General features: G+C 42.8%; 1 protein-coding gene across 4 annotated transcripts; it reads left to right on the forward strand.

Annotated features, from left to right (window-relative positions):
• Positions 1 to 1133: 1133 nt before the first annotated feature.
• Positions 1134 to 16666, forward strand: mtmr1a (myotubularin related protein 1a). Of its 4 annotated transcripts, XM_084002972.1 has the most exons (19): positions 1134 to 1426; positions 2738 to 2846; positions 2925 to 2948; positions 3987 to 4010; positions 9881 to 9968; positions 10143 to 10237; positions 10343 to 10450; positions 10543 to 10641; positions 11100 to 11183; positions 11743 to 11892; positions 12083 to 12271; positions 12356 to 12541; positions 12646 to 12804; positions 12891 to 12938; positions 14145 to 14237; positions 14324 to 14437; positions 14519 to 14562; positions 14640 to 14772; positions 14886 to 16666. In XM_084002972.1, exons 1-19 carry the CDS (start codon positions 1320 to 1322, stop codon positions 15042 to 15044), a joined length of 2013 nt encoding a protein of 670 aa, XP_083859098.1. In that variant the 5' UTR covers positions 1134 to 1319; the 3' UTR covers positions 15045 to 16666. The 4 variants fall into 4 exon arrangements, with proteins under 4 accessions (XP_083859098.1, XP_083859099.1, XP_083859097.1 ...); XM_084002973.1 differs by lacking the exon at positions 3987 to 4010; XM_084002971.1 differs by lacking the exons at positions 2925 to 2948; positions 3987 to 4010 and adding an exon at positions 5647 to 5715.
• Positions 16667 to 17197: the final 531 nt, after the last annotated feature.

The following is a 17197-nucleotide window of genomic DNA, read 5'->3' on the forward strand; positions in this document are numbered from 1 at the left end:
TCCAGCTTCTTTACTTCCATCACTGTTAATCAGATCTCCCCGGTGCCAAATGTTTCCTCTTAAATGTGTATATTTTAGAAATTCACTGCTGATTTTATGTCTAAATGGTAGAGAATGCAGTCCGGTTCAACATGTGGTGAAAAGCCCGCAACCAGAAAGAGCTGAGGTTGTTATAGCAACACCTTAATTGTGATGGGTGCAGTGTATTTTAGGCCCCTTTATTTTATTACATTTCCTAAAAGAAACGCCCTGTTTAAGGCGCCGTATATGTTAGATCCACGTTCACGTCATCTAGAAGGAAGTGACATCATGAGTGTGGATGTAGAGGGGAGTTTCACAGACCGACCACACCTGAACATGCCATATCGCTAAAAACATGATGGAACACGTCTCTTTTTATAAGAAATCATGAGGGCATGGGCACACAAAACTATCCATAACAGGGCTCCATATACAAATACTATTTCTGCTTAATTATGATTATATTATATCCGCTGGTGTCATTAGTGATAATCATCTTAATTTATTTTCTGTGATTACTGTTACTACTGATATCACCGCTGTGATTACATGCATCATTGTTGTCATATGGATTCTCCATGTTGTAATTATTTTGTTATCTGTATCTATTTGACTTCTGTTCATCCCGGGAGAGGAATCCCTCCTCAGTTGCTCTCCCTGACCTTTCTCATGTTAAAAGGTTTTTTAGGGAGCTTTTCCTTATTGGATGGAGGCGATTTGGGGAATTTAATTTAATAATAATAAATAATAATACACAAATTAGTTAATCAAACACAATTAGTTTATTTCATTTAATTAGTATAATTGCCTTATTTTCAATGGTTTTAATTGTGGTGCCATAGTCATGCCGTTTATGATTTAAAATAATAATAATAATAATAAAACATTGGAGTCCGTCCATCTCTCATGTGGAATTTTCCCCAAAAAATAAAATTAATTGTAGATAAATATATTTTCCCTTCTCATTATCTTAAAGACATATATATAATGTAATATATAATTATATGTTTTAATTCTGAAATTTCAGTTTGCATGGTATTCGGTTGCCTCCTCTCATCCTCGCGCCTGTTGTGAGTGGGCGGGGCTGCAGCGCGAGGACGAGATGCGGGTGAGGAGGAAGGAAGCACAAACAACTAAATGACAGGAAGCACTCAGAAATATTTTAATAGTGACGGGCACGCGCGCTGAGAGCGGATGTTGGAATTAAACAAAGGGTTTGATTTCATCGGCATCCTCGTATCACAGGAAACCGTCCGCCTCCGCCCCATTGACCCAAAAAGTAAACACCTCTCCGGCAGATGGAGAAACAGGCCGGAGCTACCGGGGCGGCGGACGGAGCAGGGCCGAACAGAAAGCTCCGGAGCTCGCCGACCGGCGGGGCTACCACCGGTGAACCTCTGGACAGGTGAGTGAGCTCCATATTACATCAAACATGTCATACGTAGTCCATTTACTCTTTTTAATTCTCCCTGAATTATTACACACAATATTCCCGAAGCAAGAGCACGGCGTCTTTAATTCGGCGTACATCCAATGCATAACATTTCACCATTTCAACATTTAAAACGTGTTCTCCCAAAAAGCAAAGGCTACAAAATATTAGCCGATTTATTCACCGTAGTTTGACAGTATAGTAGCTACAGACGTGTCTAAATTACCGTGAGAACAAGGAGAAGACAGAAATATGTTGTCGTCCAACAGTAGTCCGCCAGTGTTGACAGACGGCTAGCCACAGCTGCTGCGCTAGCATGCTAGCAGCTACAGCTAGCCACAGCTAGCCACAGCTAATGCACTCCGCAGGGATGTTCTGTGTTGACAGATGCGTTCATGGGTGCTGACAGGGTGCTGTGGCGCTATGTCCGGCTACGAGAACCTACAGTGGCAGTAACGGTCCAAAACTATCACATTTCATTATTAATTAAGTAACGTGTGTGTTTTTCATGTAAGATTAGGAAACTCCTCTCACAAGCTGCTGCATTTAGATTGTCAAAGTGCTAGGTGTAAAAAATACTGTACAACATGCAGCGTATTAATCATGCAACAAAGTTATCAGATAAATTATTCATAACACTTTATAATGACCCTTATTTTCTTATTATTGGAACAATATTCTGTATCTTTTATCTTATTGTAGTCTATGGTTTATGGAGAAATGGCAATAACTCCCTGACACGGTGATTAAAGTCATATGATGAGAAACAAGCTTGTGACCAGGAGGTTCAATCCCCAAGAACGGCAGCACAAATCTGGGCGGGGAAAGTTAGAAGCATCACCCCTCCATCATCACCACCACTGAGGTGCCCTTGAGCAAGGGCTGTATTAATGTGATCTGGGCATGAAACTCTCCCATAAGTAAATAAAATCGTTTGAATCTCTCAAAAAGTTTTGAAAGGTGGCTGTCATGCAGTTTGCTGCTGCGTAGGTGAATAATAGGTGTTTTTGTCTGTGTTTTACAATTTTATAGCATTTTTTTTTTTTACATCAAATGGTGTCTAATCATGGTGTTGATGAATCAAAATTAAGACATTTACTGAAGAAACATTCTAGTTATAATTCTAATTCCTTGTCATTCAGAGAGCATACACGTGCATAAGTGTGCAATAATCCGCTGATAAACGATATTATCCCGATAACCATGAAAATACTAGTAAAACTCTTAAAACTTGTATCTTGTTTTAGTTGTACTGACTGTATAATATCACCTCTTTCTGTTCAGTCCAACAGGTTCTCACGTAGAGTGGTGTAAACAGCTGATAGCCGCCACCATCTCCAGTCAGATCTCAGGATCAGTGCCAGCTGATATCACGAACAACCGGGACAACAAGGTAGCTAACAGATAAACACTTAAACACACTCACTCCGCTGACAGCATCTCTCATCACGTTGTGTTCTGTAACTAATAGGCCGGGAGGAGATCAGCGCTCATGGTAAGGCAGAAATGTGTGTGTGTGCACTTCAGTATGTGGGCAGAGCTTTGTGTGTGTAAATGCACTGTTTCAGAACTGTTGTCTTCGTTTCTAAGCAACTGTCGAGCTGCTGTACAGTTTGTCTTCTGCTGCTGCCGGTAAACAGGAGGGATGGGAAAATATGGGATTTAATCACAGATCGCAATTAAAACACTCACAATAAGTTGATCGTGGTGAATTATTGGGATGGTCGTGAATATCGTCATAAGTTACTTGAAAAAGCTGTCTTGCTCATTATTGTAGAGAAGTGAAAAATAGTCTGATTTATAAAATACAGGGTACAAAAATACATTATTTATTTATGTAAGGAAACCCTATGATTTTTTAAAATTGCATTTCACATAAAATGATGTTCGCCAAAAATAGATGGGTCTTATCCGTGATGCAATAAAACCAAATTGTTTCTTAACAAAACAAAGTGATTCCAGTTTGATTTAGTGCCGTTTTAAGGGTTTTAATCACATTTGGATGATTATCGGGAAAATATTGTGAATTGCAATTATGTTGCCCGTAATCATGACATATCATCCTATGTCTAGTCAGCAGCATACATCCCTTAACCAAAGTAATTGTTTGTTGAAAAATGACCTTTAAAACGAGACAGAACGTCCCAGAAGGAGCTGTCATCACGTCGGTGGAATGAGGCGGCGTGTCGCACGCAGCGCTTTTCAATGTGCCTTCACAAATAGATTTTTGCTCGGCTGTTCTGTAGCTCTCCTCTTACGTCGTAGCAGCTTCCAGTCCCTGTATCTGCTCGGATATCGGAATCTGCGTCATTGCATTTGCTTTGGGTGTGTGTGTGGCTGCAGCCGTCTGTCACCGAACACAGAATGCTTACATCCTTACTGCTTCACATTGTCAGGTTCAATGATGGAGGTAAAGCGGTAAAAGTACATTTCTGTTTGATATCAGACAGTGAATTTAGCTGTTTCCATTTCACCTGAACTACATTTGTTTTGTATGTGTGTGTGTGTGTCCGGTGGTGTGTTTAATCTGCAGATGTCCAAGCGGCTGAATCCCAGGGTAAGGGCTGTAGTCTCATCCGCTTGTCTTCAGATAAACACGATACATTTCAGACACACGGTGGTGCTTAGCTTAAGGCTAAAGCTACCTGCTAACTATAGTGTCCTTCTGAACAGTACATTTGGCAGAAAGTGAAAGTGAGTGGTCACATACTTGACTGTTTGTTGCTGTGTCTTTGACTTCTTCCACATTCAGGCTGTTTCATGTAAAGTAAACAGGATGTGATTGCGTGGTTGTTGAAAATAGATGGATGGGAGGTGCTTCCTGTTCAAACCTTCAGGACTTCAGTACTATACCCTTCATAGAAAGCTCAAAACAGTCTTCATCTCTTCTTCTGTTTTTCTTTCTCTGTACCTTTCTTCACGCTCCCTTGTCTTTAAGCCCTACACAATCGCTGAGGCTATGGAACGATATGACAATGTCATGTCATAATTATCCTGGTCAAAGTAATTGTGATTCACGATATTATCCCAATAATCATCAACATGTGTTTATAATGGCACTCAAACAGACTGGTATCACATTACATATCATATCTTTTATCATATCTCATATCTTTTTAATGAACATCCTATTTAGTGAAAAACAATCAAATAAAAATAAAATGATCATAAATCATGAGGCTTACCTGCACAAAAAATGGATGAATAAAACATTTTTGACCTTCTCTACAATGATGCTAGACGTGACGATATCTATGATTATCCCAACCACGTTCACCTTATTTTGAGAGCATTTTATTATCTCATTCTATTCCTAGTTTAGTGTAAATCTGAAACTCAAGTTTCCACCAGTGGAATGGAACTCTTACAACAAAAGACTTCATTCATCTGTGTGTCACATTTTCTGCAGTGGGTGGATCTCTTAACTCTCAAAAGATACTGGCTGGGTTGCTCACTCCTCCACTTTGGTCCAGACTGAAATGTCTCAACAACTATTGGATGGATTGTCATCACATTCATGTCCTACTCAGGATGAGTTACAATAGCCAGGCTAAGTCACACCCTTTCCTGTGTTCCTCATGGGACTTTATTTTGGAAAAAACATGTACAGTAGTAAACAGTGAGGGCCAAATCATTTTTCGATCCAATTGGAATTGTGACATGAATTACATATATGATGTTTTTTTAGTTTATTTATAGATTATTTTGCACGTAAAAATGTAACGTCCTGTTACTTGATGTGTATTATCCAGCAACTCGTTTTATCAGCCGGGAAGAGAAAGTGTGAGTAATGTTACATCCTGGTACCGAACACACAGGCATCATGGCTTATGTGTTTTATGGGTGTGTCCTCTTTCTAATCACCTATTCTCACAGTCAGTTACTCAGTTTATTTTTAAGCTAATAAAAGGTGATATCTTTGTATGGTTACGGATGGTCAACGCGTTGCTCTCCACTCAATCTGTTTACCTGCATGCAACCAAACCTGCTCAAACGTGATTGGTCGATACTGCTCAGCCTACAAACTGACACCGGAACTATTTAGATTCTTCTCTCATTGCCCACAGATGGTGCATCCATATGCAGATATCTGCTTAAAGTCTATTTACTGTATAATGTATCTTTCTCTCACTCTTTCTTTCTTTCTCTCTCTCTCACTCTCTCACTGTCTCCATGCTGGCTCTCCCCGGCAGCAAGATACACAAGATGAAGTGCATAGTTACCGTGGAGATAGTGATTCTGAGCATCCTTCAAATGCTTTGGCAAGTCTCTCTCCATCTGTCTGTCTCTCCGTCTGTCTGTCTCTCCGTCTGTCTGTCCTTCCTCCTCACGCTGTCCTGGTCTGCATGCCTCATCCAGCTGCTCCTCTCCTCGTGTCTCACCTCCCTTCAGTGCTGTTGTACTCAGAAATAAAAAACAACAGCCTGGAGTTTGAAAGACGTGTGTTAATCAGTCTAATCAAAGATGCTGTTGGGCCCACACTAGTGTTGTTTTTGGCGGCCTGTTTTACTTTTAGTTTTAGTCTAGTCTTTGTCTCAAGCTATCATTTTAGTTTTTATTAGTTTAAGTCATGTCCATCCTATTTTTAGTCTAGTCAAGTGTCAGTCGACTAAAATTCTGAGCATTTTAGTCTTATTTTAGTCAGAATTGTCCATGACTATTTTAGTCTAGTTTTAGTCGGTGAAAACTGATGACACTTTAGTTTTAGTCGACGAAAACTGATGACATTCTAGTCTAGTTTTAGTCAAAGATTGTATTTAGCCAAACCCATTTCACAATTCAAACAAGGTTATCTTATTATTATATTATTGTTACCATATGCACTCAAGAATACATCTATTCCAGACACAGAAGATGCTCTGATTTGAATTAACAACATATTATTTTACCAACCAAATATGTTATTACATGACCAGTATTTTCGCGTCTCGTCTAGTTTTCCTCATATAAAGGATAAAGGTTCATTGACGACGATATTTAGTCATAATTTTCATTAACGAAAGCACCACTACCCAGATACACATTTAATACAGTATAACTGGCAATAAAAAAAATGGCAATAAATATTACTAATATTTATTTTTATACTCATTTGACTCTTTTTCTTTCTCTTATAACTGCAGCTGCATAACTTCCCGAGGGATTACTAAAGTATTCTGATTCCCACAGATATTTATGAACAAATATAGATAAATGCGAATGAGGTCGCAAACTACAAATAGCCTACAGATCGCGTCTAACAGGATGTAACTTTTTCTATGACTTCCTGTCAAATCGTCGAAGGCAGATGGAAACTGTCTGACTGGAGCGCAGCGTTTAGGCTCCGCCTCCTGCTGCTCCGCTGATCTCGTCTGCTTTCCAGGCGAGGCGCAGTTCATCTGGAACGAGCCTACTAATAATAACGGGACTAAACGAGACGAAACAACGTTATAACATTTCGTCTCGCATCGTTTATGTCAACGAAAATGAAGACACATTTTAGCATTGTTTTTATTTTGTAAACCACAGTCTCGTTTTTATTCGTCTACAATATTGCATTATACATTTAATTATCGTTATCGTCACATGACCAGCATTTGCGTTGCATCTCGTCTCGTTTTTCTCACGTGATAAAGGTTCGTTGACGACGATGTTTCGTCATAATTTTCGTTAACGAAAGCAACACTACCCTGCAGGTTCCTCCCCCGGTGGTGAGCCCACAGGATGGCTGAGAAGCGGTTGCCATGTCCCTTCTTCGGGCTGTGCCCGAGCGGGCTCCGTGGCAAGCCCGGCCACCAGGCGCTCGCTGACAGGCCCTCCCTCCCCAGACAGGGGCCCCGGGGTTCCTCCGGGCTGGGTCATTCCTCTTTTTCTTCGTTTAGACATGGGGTCTTTTGAACCATTCTTAGTCTGGCCCCCTCGCCTGAGACCAATTTGCCATGGGAAACCCTAGCAGGAGCACAAAGCTCCAGACAACACAGCCCTCAGGGTCATAGGGACAAGCAATGACGCCAACGTGGAAATGATGGTATTGGCCGGCCTTTCCCAGCTCACCTGCGAGGAACGATGTCTCCTGCTGCCGCTGGACACGTTCGGAGTTCAGCTCCTGCTCCGCTTTCTGCAGAGCATCCGTGAGATTTTTTATGTCCTCCTCCTGGTTGCCGATGATTCCCTCAGGGAAGTCTCTGACCAGCTTTGTGTCCTCGTCAGTGCTGGTTGTGTGTGGACTTTGAAGGGAAGCCTGGGGTTTCTCCAGGGCCTTCTTCACCTCTCCCTCCACCTTGCTCAACTCTTGTTGTCACTTCTCCACGTTGGTTTTAGCAACTGCAAGGAGCTGCCGTTCAGCACTGAGCTGCAGACAGCTGGCCTCCCTTTCACGTAGAAGGGCCTCTTTCTCTGCCTTCATCTTCTGCATCTCAGCACGCTGGTCCTTGTTGATGGAGATCTGCTTCTGGAGGACTGCTTCTGGAGGACTTATTTGAAGTGTTGACTTATTTGAAGTGTTGATGCACCTACAATGTTAGCCTAGCCTAGCACCCAGCTACAATGTTAGCCTAGCCTTACACCCAGCTAAAATGTTGGCCTAGCCTAGAACCCAGTTACAATGTTAGCCTAGCCTTAGACCCAGCTACAATGTTAGCCTAGCCTATCACCCAGCTACAATGTTAGCCTAGCCTGGCACCCAGCTACAATGTTAGCCTAGCCTAGCACCCAGCTACAATGTTAGCCTAGCCTTACACCCAGCTAAAATGTTGGCCTAGCCTAGAACCCAGTTACAATGTTAGCCTAGCCTTAGACCCAGCTACAATGTTAGCCTAGCCCTATCACCCAGCTACAATGTTAGCCTAGCCTGGCACCCAGCGACAATGTTAGCCTAGCCTCGCACTAGCAATCACGTTTTCATTGATTTTAAAGGAATCAATAGTCTTAAAATAAATTCTGGGGAGTTTAATTCAGATAGAACTGATGTGTGATGTGGTCCCTTCATCCAGAGTATGTGACGAGTTTTCTGCAGCAACTGTAGATGGCCTGCTGCGTCGTTTAGGTATATACCTTCATAAGTATATCTGTTTATAAGTATATACCAACAGTAAATACACAGCAGAATACCCACGTCTATAAGGCTGCAGCTTACAGGAGTGAACCATGACTGTGAGAAAGTCCTGTCATGGTTCATTATTCAGTGACTGGAGGTTATTTTCTTCACATTTGTGCTGAGAAAACATTGGTCGTGACTGTTTGTTTGGATTCACGGTTGAGTTGATTTCAAACTGATTAAAGCAGTTTTTAGCAGGTCAGAGTACCTGTTCTCATTTTGGAAATGAGTTTCAGCAGTTTACTCGTCTCTCTTCTCTCTGGCCACCGAATAGAGCCTCAACCATCCATAAATCCATCGTCTACTACTTCATCCTGTATTCAGGGTCACAGGGGGGCTACATCCAGTAGGTGTCTTCAGCACCATATTTTGCCATGGTGACTCACAAGGTGAAATAATACAAAAAATGATGTCATAACATACAGTCAAGTATGGGCTACAAGTCAGGACATTGTGTCATTGTGGACGTGAGATACTTAATCACAGGAGTACTTTTCTATTTCAGTGCTAAAAGGACATTATAGGAAATGATTCACAAATCTGGAGTTCATTTATTAAGTGATTTTACAGGGAGCTTATCATACTTTACGTTCTGTCGCCTAATTAATAACGCCACTAACATTTTGAAATATTACTACGATATTTCTGTCATCAGTGTTGTATTTGTGCATTGTGATGAGGAAGAAATCAACACGCTCATAATGCATCACAGTTATGAGTGTGGCTCTACCATTCTCTGTTTTTGTTTAACTGCCTGTAAACCACAATCTAAAAAGAAGTACATTTTTCTTCATTTTTTTGTTTATTTATCATTTCTTAACATCTGTTCTCTTGTGGCTACTCACAGTGAGTTGATGATATGTTTCTTTCATCAGTATAATACTATTGGAACAGTCTGTTTGTCACATCCCTTCCAGTGTTCCCCATGGGACCTTTATCAGAATAAATATGTACAGTAGTCAACGGTGAGAGACAAATGATTTATTATTGTTTCTAGCATCAGAAGGCGCTGGACTTGAAGTAGAACCTTCCTAAACTTTCCCCTCATTGCAGTAAATGGCATCCTGTTACTTCTGAGTGTGAATCCATCCGTGTGAATTTGTTGTCTCATCAGACCTGAATGGGCGTGGTTCATTTCTTTGTCATTGTCCGGTGCATGCTACTTTTACGAGCATTGACAGTGTTTGTCCGGTTAGCTTGTAGCAGGTGTCGTCTAACTACAATTCCTGAGAGAAAAGACAGTGAAACTTCAGGAAACAGCCTGTTTTGATAGCCATTTACTGTATTTAGTGTAACAGGTCAGTAATACTCTGATTACTCCAGTCACACTGACTGCTCTGTGTTCTGTACAGAACATTCCAACGTTGAGATACGGTTCACCGGTGACGATGTCCCAGAACCAGGTTCCTCTGCTCCCAGGGGAGACCATCCAGACCACAGGTAAGTTCACCTCACATGGTTTTCCATTGTTTCGCCTCAAAAGAAAATAAAATAATTTGTATTAAACTCAGAAAGTGAAAGTGTTTTTTTTTTTTAAATGTTGCAGTTAATGAACTTCTTACTTGCCTGCCCATAAATTGATACCTTTTTTTTTCTCTGTGTGCTGACGTGCAGTCAAGGATGTGATGTATATCTGTCCATTCAGTGGGCTGGTCAATGGGACCCTGACCATCACAGACTACAAGCTCTACTACATCAGCCTGGAAAGGGTACTTCAGAACTCATTTATTATTGAATTAATACCTTTAATTCACAATCCCAGGACGTGTGTGTGTTTTGCAGCTGTGTGTTAATGTCTGTCCGTGCACTTCCAGGACTCCCCATTCATTCTTGATGTGAACCTGGGAGTCATCAGCAGACTGGAGACCATCAGTGTTCCCAACCAGGGCGAGAACACCAAAGGACTGGAGCTGGTCTGCAAGGTACCAGAGAAGCAACCATTCATGTCAGCAATACGTGTGATGAGTCTGCAGTGACAACGATGATTGATGTTGTGATGTCGTCCCTGCATCAGGACATGAGGAGTCCCAGGTTTGCTTATAAGACGGAGGAAAGCCATCCGGACGTGGTGGAGCTGCTGGCCAAACATGCCTTCCCCCTGTCCCACAGCCTGGTCAGTCTCATTCACATGTCTTCACTAACATGGCGTGTCTGTGTACTGATTAGATTGCTGCAAGGCCTCCAGACTTTGTGTTGGTGTGACGGCGGGGAAAGAAGTATAGGAGGGTTCATGTCATTGTTACATCATTGTAAACTTTTGTTGAGGAAAATAAACTTTGACGATATCGGTTTGTTGTCTGCAAGGTTTTGATGGGATTACATAGTAAACAATTGATTAATTATTTGAAATAAATAAACAAAGTGTTTTTAAAGGTGCTATATAAATAAACTTATTATTATTGAATAGGAGTGGCTGTGTCCACCGTCTCCAGGATGTTTTTCCAATTTTTAGAATCCTTCTCAAAGTCCTACCAGTATAGTGTAAATATGAAATCTTCATATAAAGTGAACTCCAGCTTGTGTATCTGATAGTGACTGACTGCTCACATTTATCCTGTGACTCTCTGGCAGCCGCTGTTTGCCTTCTTGTACAAGGAGCAGTTTCCTGTGGACGGCTGGAAGGTGTACGACCCAATGGCAGAGTATCGTCGTCAGGTAACTGCACACTCTTCTGTTTTGAAGAGTGGTTGTATGACTTTTCTAAAAATGGATGTAAATTGGCCTGAAAACCAACGTGTCATTTCTTATCCTGAATTGTCATTTTATGGCTAAAGTGGTGCATGTTTGCTTTTTCCAACTTAGACAGCTTACCAAGATCCGATCATTCTTTTCCACTGCTACTGGAGGCTTTTAATGTGAAACGGCTGTGCAGGAAGTGCTGCGTTTGATTGGCGGATGTCCATAGTCATTATATCACTTACAGAAACAGACAGGAGTACTGGCACGTGAGCAACAGCAGGGGGCAGCAGCAAAACAAATTTTAGACATCTAAAAAAATGATATATTTAGAATATTTTAAATATAAATATAATTTCTGAATAAAATCAGTATTTTTGTTAGAGAAAAGTAACTCAGACTTGTGACTCTGTAGCTTTGCCGATGAAAGATATGATATAAATTTATCCCACAACAAATCTCCGGTTCCGCAGGAAACACTGTATTGCAGTATTGTATGGAATCCTCCTGTAATGGTTCCTTCCATGTGTGTCATCAGGGCCTGCCTAACGAGAGCTGGACCATCAGTAAGATAAACGCTGCCTACGAGCTGTGTGACACCTACCCCTCCATCCTGGTCATCCCCACCAACATCACGGAAGAAGACATCAAACGAGTAGCTGTGTTTAGAGCCAAGCACCGCATCCCGGTGAGTCCGAGGAGAGAATGTTGCCGTGGGAGACAGCCGTCGACAAAACAATCTTTCACTCATCAATCCACAGTTGATGCTCTAGTGAGGCGGCCGGGTGCTGATCGAGACAGAAGAACTACCGTGTGGCTCATTGATGCGTTTCCTGTCAGTCGTCCTGGTCCTGAACTGACCCTGCTCTCTCCATCAGGTCTTGTCCTGGATTCACCCAGAGTCCCAGGCCACCATCATACGCTGTAGCCAGCCTTTGGTCGGACCGGCAGACCGCCGCTGTAAAGAGGATGAACGTTTCCTCCAAATCATCATGGACGCAAACGCCCAGTCCCACAAGCTCACCATCTTTGATGCGCGGCAGAGTAGCGTGGCCGTCACCAACAAGGTACAACGCCGACCCCGTTTCCTCTCTGCTCACCTTTGTGTTCCACGTCGACTCATCTTATTCTCTTTCTCTCGCCACATGCAGGCGAAGGACGGAGGCTACGAAAGTGAGAGTGTCTACCCAAACGTGGAGCTGAACTTCCTGGAAATCCCAAACATCCATGTGATGAGGGAGTCTCTGAGGAAGATGAAGGACGTGGTTTATCCCACCATTGATGAAGCCCACTGGCACTCCGCTATAGACCAGACACACTGGCTGGAGTACATACGGGTAACTCACACAGAAGTGTCTTTGTCCCTACAGAGAGGCTAAATCACACCCCTTCTCTCTCAGAGAGGGCATCACTAATGCACCCCCCCATGTGTTGTGTCTAGCTGTTATTAGCCGGAGCAGCGAAGGTGGCTGATAAGCTGGAGTCTGGGAAGACGTCGGTGGTGGTTCACTGCAGTGACGGCTGGGACCGGACGGCTCAGCTCACCTCTCTGGCCATGCTGATGCTGGACAGTCACTACCGCACCCTCAGAGGGTTCCAGGTCAGCAGCAGCACAGCAGCAGCCTCACCCTGTAGTCTACATCTACGTCTGTGCAGCTCAGTAACGCCCTGCATGTGTGTTTGCAGGTTCTGGTGGAGAAAGAGTGGATTAGCTTTGGACACAGGTTTGCTGCTGTAAGGACCAGCGAGTGTGATGACATCACCATGTCTGAAACCAACTCATTTATCATCATCATTACTTATATGCTCCATTTACTAATTTCAAAGCATTTACAAACCAACACAGCATAAAAACCACTGTAAGAAGCATAACAAGGGGATTAATAATGAGGATAAAACAGTTGTGGGTGCACAAAGTCAGAAAAAACGATGCAATAAACAAAATAATACATATAAGAATTCAAGTCTGTGGATACACCTGTGGGCAATTAGAAGGAGCTTATCAATACGTTTATAGTGTGATGAGGGGAGATGCAAGAAGTACATTTAGGGTCTCTTAATTGTCACCTTAATTCACATCCCTGGAGATAAATGGGCAGAATGCAGATATTATTTTATACTCCCCAAAATAAATGGTCGTGACACATTCCAGATGTGAAAAACCCTTCAGGTATAATTTTGCTAGCTCAACCCTATTTTCCCATGTCTTTGTGTCTAAGTGACCCCGAATGGGGACAACCACTTTTGAAGTAGGTCCAGTATTAACCCAAATAACCCAACCTAGGTCCCGTCTGTTCGTCCTGTGTGTCGCTCAATAAGACATCGTCTGAAATCGAGAGTTGTTATGGGAGTTAGACAGTTTGTCATGTTGGAGAAATGAAATCATACCTTTTATGTTTTCTATCAGACTTTCAGTGTCGTTGCTGAATCTTTTAATGATTTCCACTATGTGGATGTGAAGTGATATTTCAGAAGGAGACTTGAGCGAGGCACACGGTAACAAACAGACGGGATCGAGTTAAAGGTAAATAAAAGGGTTTTATCTCGCTGCAGCTTCCTCTCCATAATGTTATCAGACCCGTATGACAACAATCTGAGCCTTTTAGTGGCAGAAACAGCACTTTCAGTGGTCGGACATTGACGGTGAGGAGTTTAGCGGTCGATCACTATTGACCTGTTTCAGGAATTGTTGTCCCCTTTAGACACAATAACATGGGAACAAAGGGTCCAGGTTTAAAAATGCCTTTAAGTAGAACAACAGTGTGAAATCCATATGTTTTGATCGACTCTTGAAGGCAACCTAAAGGAAAACAGGACACAGCGAGAAGACAGTTGGAAGCCTTTTATTTCTAACACTTTCCCTACCTATCTATTGTTTTGACGTCACTCCATGTTGTTTAAATGTTCCACACATCATTCCACGTCTGCTTCCTGTTTCAGCGCGTTGGCCACGGCGACGACAACCACGCTAACTCGGAGCGCTCGCCGCTCTTCGTCCAGTTCATCGACTGCGTTTGGCAGATGACTCGACAGGTCTGCCTCCGTCCTTCTGACTGCGTCATCGCTCCATGTCGTATCATTTCGAGGCCGCTCACGATCACTTCTCCTCTGACCTGCAGTTCCCATCGGCCTTTGAGTTCAACGAGCTGTTCCTGATCACCGTGCTGGACCACCTCTACAGCTGTCTGTTCGGTACATTCCTCTTTAACGGCGAGCAGGAGAGGGCAGCGAAGGTACGTGCCGTTTATCTTCCTCCCCAGCGGTAACATGTCTGTCAGAGCCGAGTCACATTCAGGTCTTCCTGTGTCCTGTAGGAGGTGCAGACCAACACCGTGTCCCTGTGGTCCTACGTTAACAGGTAAGACACTAAGCAGCCTGATAAGAGTGACAGTGACAGGAGTGATTCTCTGACTGTTCAATGTCTTCCCCTACCAGCCAGCCGGAGGACTTCACCAACCCCTTCTATGTGGACTATGAGCACCACGTCCTGTATCCGCTGGTGTCCTCCAGACACCTGGAGCTGTGGACGGCCTACTACGCCCGCTGGAACCCACGCATGAGACCACAGGTACGCCGGTGGCCAGGGAGGGAGGGGAGGAGTTTAACCTTTAGAGCTTTTAAAACTCCTCCTTCATTGTGATGCGACTGGGATGCGATTGTGATGGGATGTGTGTGTTCCAGGTGCCGGTGCACCAGACGCTGAAGGAGCTGCTGATCTTGAGAGCGGAGCTCCAGAGGAGGGTGGAGGAGCTGCAGAGAGAGGCCACCTCCCACTCCCTGTCCTCCTCCTCTGAACACTCCCCCTCACACACAGGAACTCCCCTGCACTCATCCGTCTGACACTCACACACACACAGTTGGACGCATGTTTTAGCCCAGTTACTACGAATACTGATGTTTACAATGTGAAGGAGGCTTCATAAGAAGATTCTTAATTTTATAAAATAACATTCCTAAATGCATTTTTAGCAAAGTCCAATGATCTCCAGATGTTTGTAAAGTATTTAAAGAAAGTGTTGAAAACATATGAGTCCCTATGGGGACATGAAGAAGAAGAAAACAGATGGGGGGAGGGTGGAAGAAAAGTTTTACATTCCACGCAAAACTTTTCCCAGTGAATTGATGTTGCAACACCCGTCTACTGAGAATCTCCTGTTGGCCAAGTTCTCCTAGTGCCGAAGGGTGAGGCTGAAGTCTTAATGCCACGATTATCCAACGATGACCAAATAATTATCAAAATATGCCTAAAAATCTTTAAAATGGCACTAAAACATGGAATGACACATCTATTTATTGCATCACAGAGAGATCACTTCTTTTTTAGTGAACATCCATTTTAGTGAAAAACAAATAAGAAGGAATGCGTTACCTTTTTATTTAAAAAAAACAAATCCTGACAAAGCCTGCACTCATTATTTATATTATCTTCAAACCTTCTCCCAGCACAGAAAGGCCAGCTGTGTGGGTGCGTTTGCTTTCGTATGAAGATTTGCTACTATTTGTCTCAGGGCTCGGTTACTCACGCGACTGCAGAAAGCTTCAAATAATCCATACATGCTCCTTCCCTCCCTCCCTTCCTTCGCCAGCGATCCACATTAGAGTCGTCGTTATGAGCGACGTCAGACTTCTCTCCAGAGTCATGAGCAGGAATCATTTGAAGGAGGAAAAAACGTGAAAATAATATATTTTTGGTGCTTCCCACCTGCAAACGCTGGCACTTGTGTTGGATGACCTCAGCTCCCTCACTGCTGGGCGGCTGCTCTTCTCTCTGCACCACCTGGACACACTGCCTTACTCTACATGTTTCCTTTATGTCTTTAAAACATAATGTTTACTTTCTTTATGTTGCCTTTCCATCTGCCAACCATGTCACTGGACCCACATCCTCCCAACCACTTTGTCCTTTACTGTAAACCACTTGTGTTTCTTATCCTTGTTCCTCATGAATGAACCAAACTACAGGTCTGTAGAGAAGCTAAGCCCCGCCCCCTTCCGCTGTTCCACATCAGACCTTATTTCAGGAAACGTATGTACGGTAGTCAACGGTGACGGACAAATCATGTATTGTTTGAGTTTGAGTTGTGCCATGAATTACACAGAAGATGTTTGTCCGTTTAAATGATAATTCTGCACGCAATTTACATTTTTTTCCCTCCCTAAGTGGGGACACCGGAGGGGGCGGGACTTAGCCTCCATGTATAGTGCAGACCTGTTAAGAGTTAAGCACCCATCAGGTTTAATTCTCACCGTCGTCTATTTTTAGTGTAACAACATCCCTTTTCTTTAAATGCAATGTAACATGTTAACACACTGTCTACCTGCGGAATGCAATTGTGCAAATCATTTTCTTTTATGTAAGTAAAATGTCTAATTATGAGAAGTTAAACCTCCCAAACGAGCCATAATCACTTCTGACATTCCACTTAAAAAAAAATAAATAAAAAAAGGAGGAATTCAAAACATTTTCTTGTCTTTTAAAATTTTATTGTTTCATATTAGTAACAATTACCTGTAAGATATTGCCAGAGGCATAGTGGAATAAGAGAGAAAGCAGAGTTCACGATTACACTTCAAGCAATGAAGACTGTCCAACATTCAGTTGTCATCAACACTCAAGATCGTGTGTATGAAGAGAAAAGCATGCATCAAAGTGTGTCTGTGTATGAGCACAATACTGGAGGTGTGTATGTGTTGTATGTGACAGGAAGCCCTGCAAAGCCAGCAGCCTCAAACCCTCAAGCCTCAAACTCACTGAATCAACCGCTTCGCTGGCCTCATTGGGTTTATCTGCCTGTTAATCACAGGATTCTGGCTTTGCATGGCACAGTGAGGCACGAGTGTACTGCAGAGGGAGGACCGTCGCCGTGGCAGCACGTGGTCATGTGATCTCGCTCCTATAATACCATACTGACAATTTACAAAGCGAGCTAACAATAAAATCCATTCCTGGGAAGCAGGCTTGCACTGATAAAATGTATGTTGCTACGGTAACC

Source organism: Eutrigla gurnardus (genome assembly GCF_963514095.1).
Source record: "Eutrigla gurnardus genome assembly, chromosome: 23".
Classification (NCBI taxonomy): domain Eukaryota; kingdom Metazoa; phylum Chordata; class Actinopteri; order Perciformes; family Triglidae; genus Eutrigla; species Eutrigla gurnardus.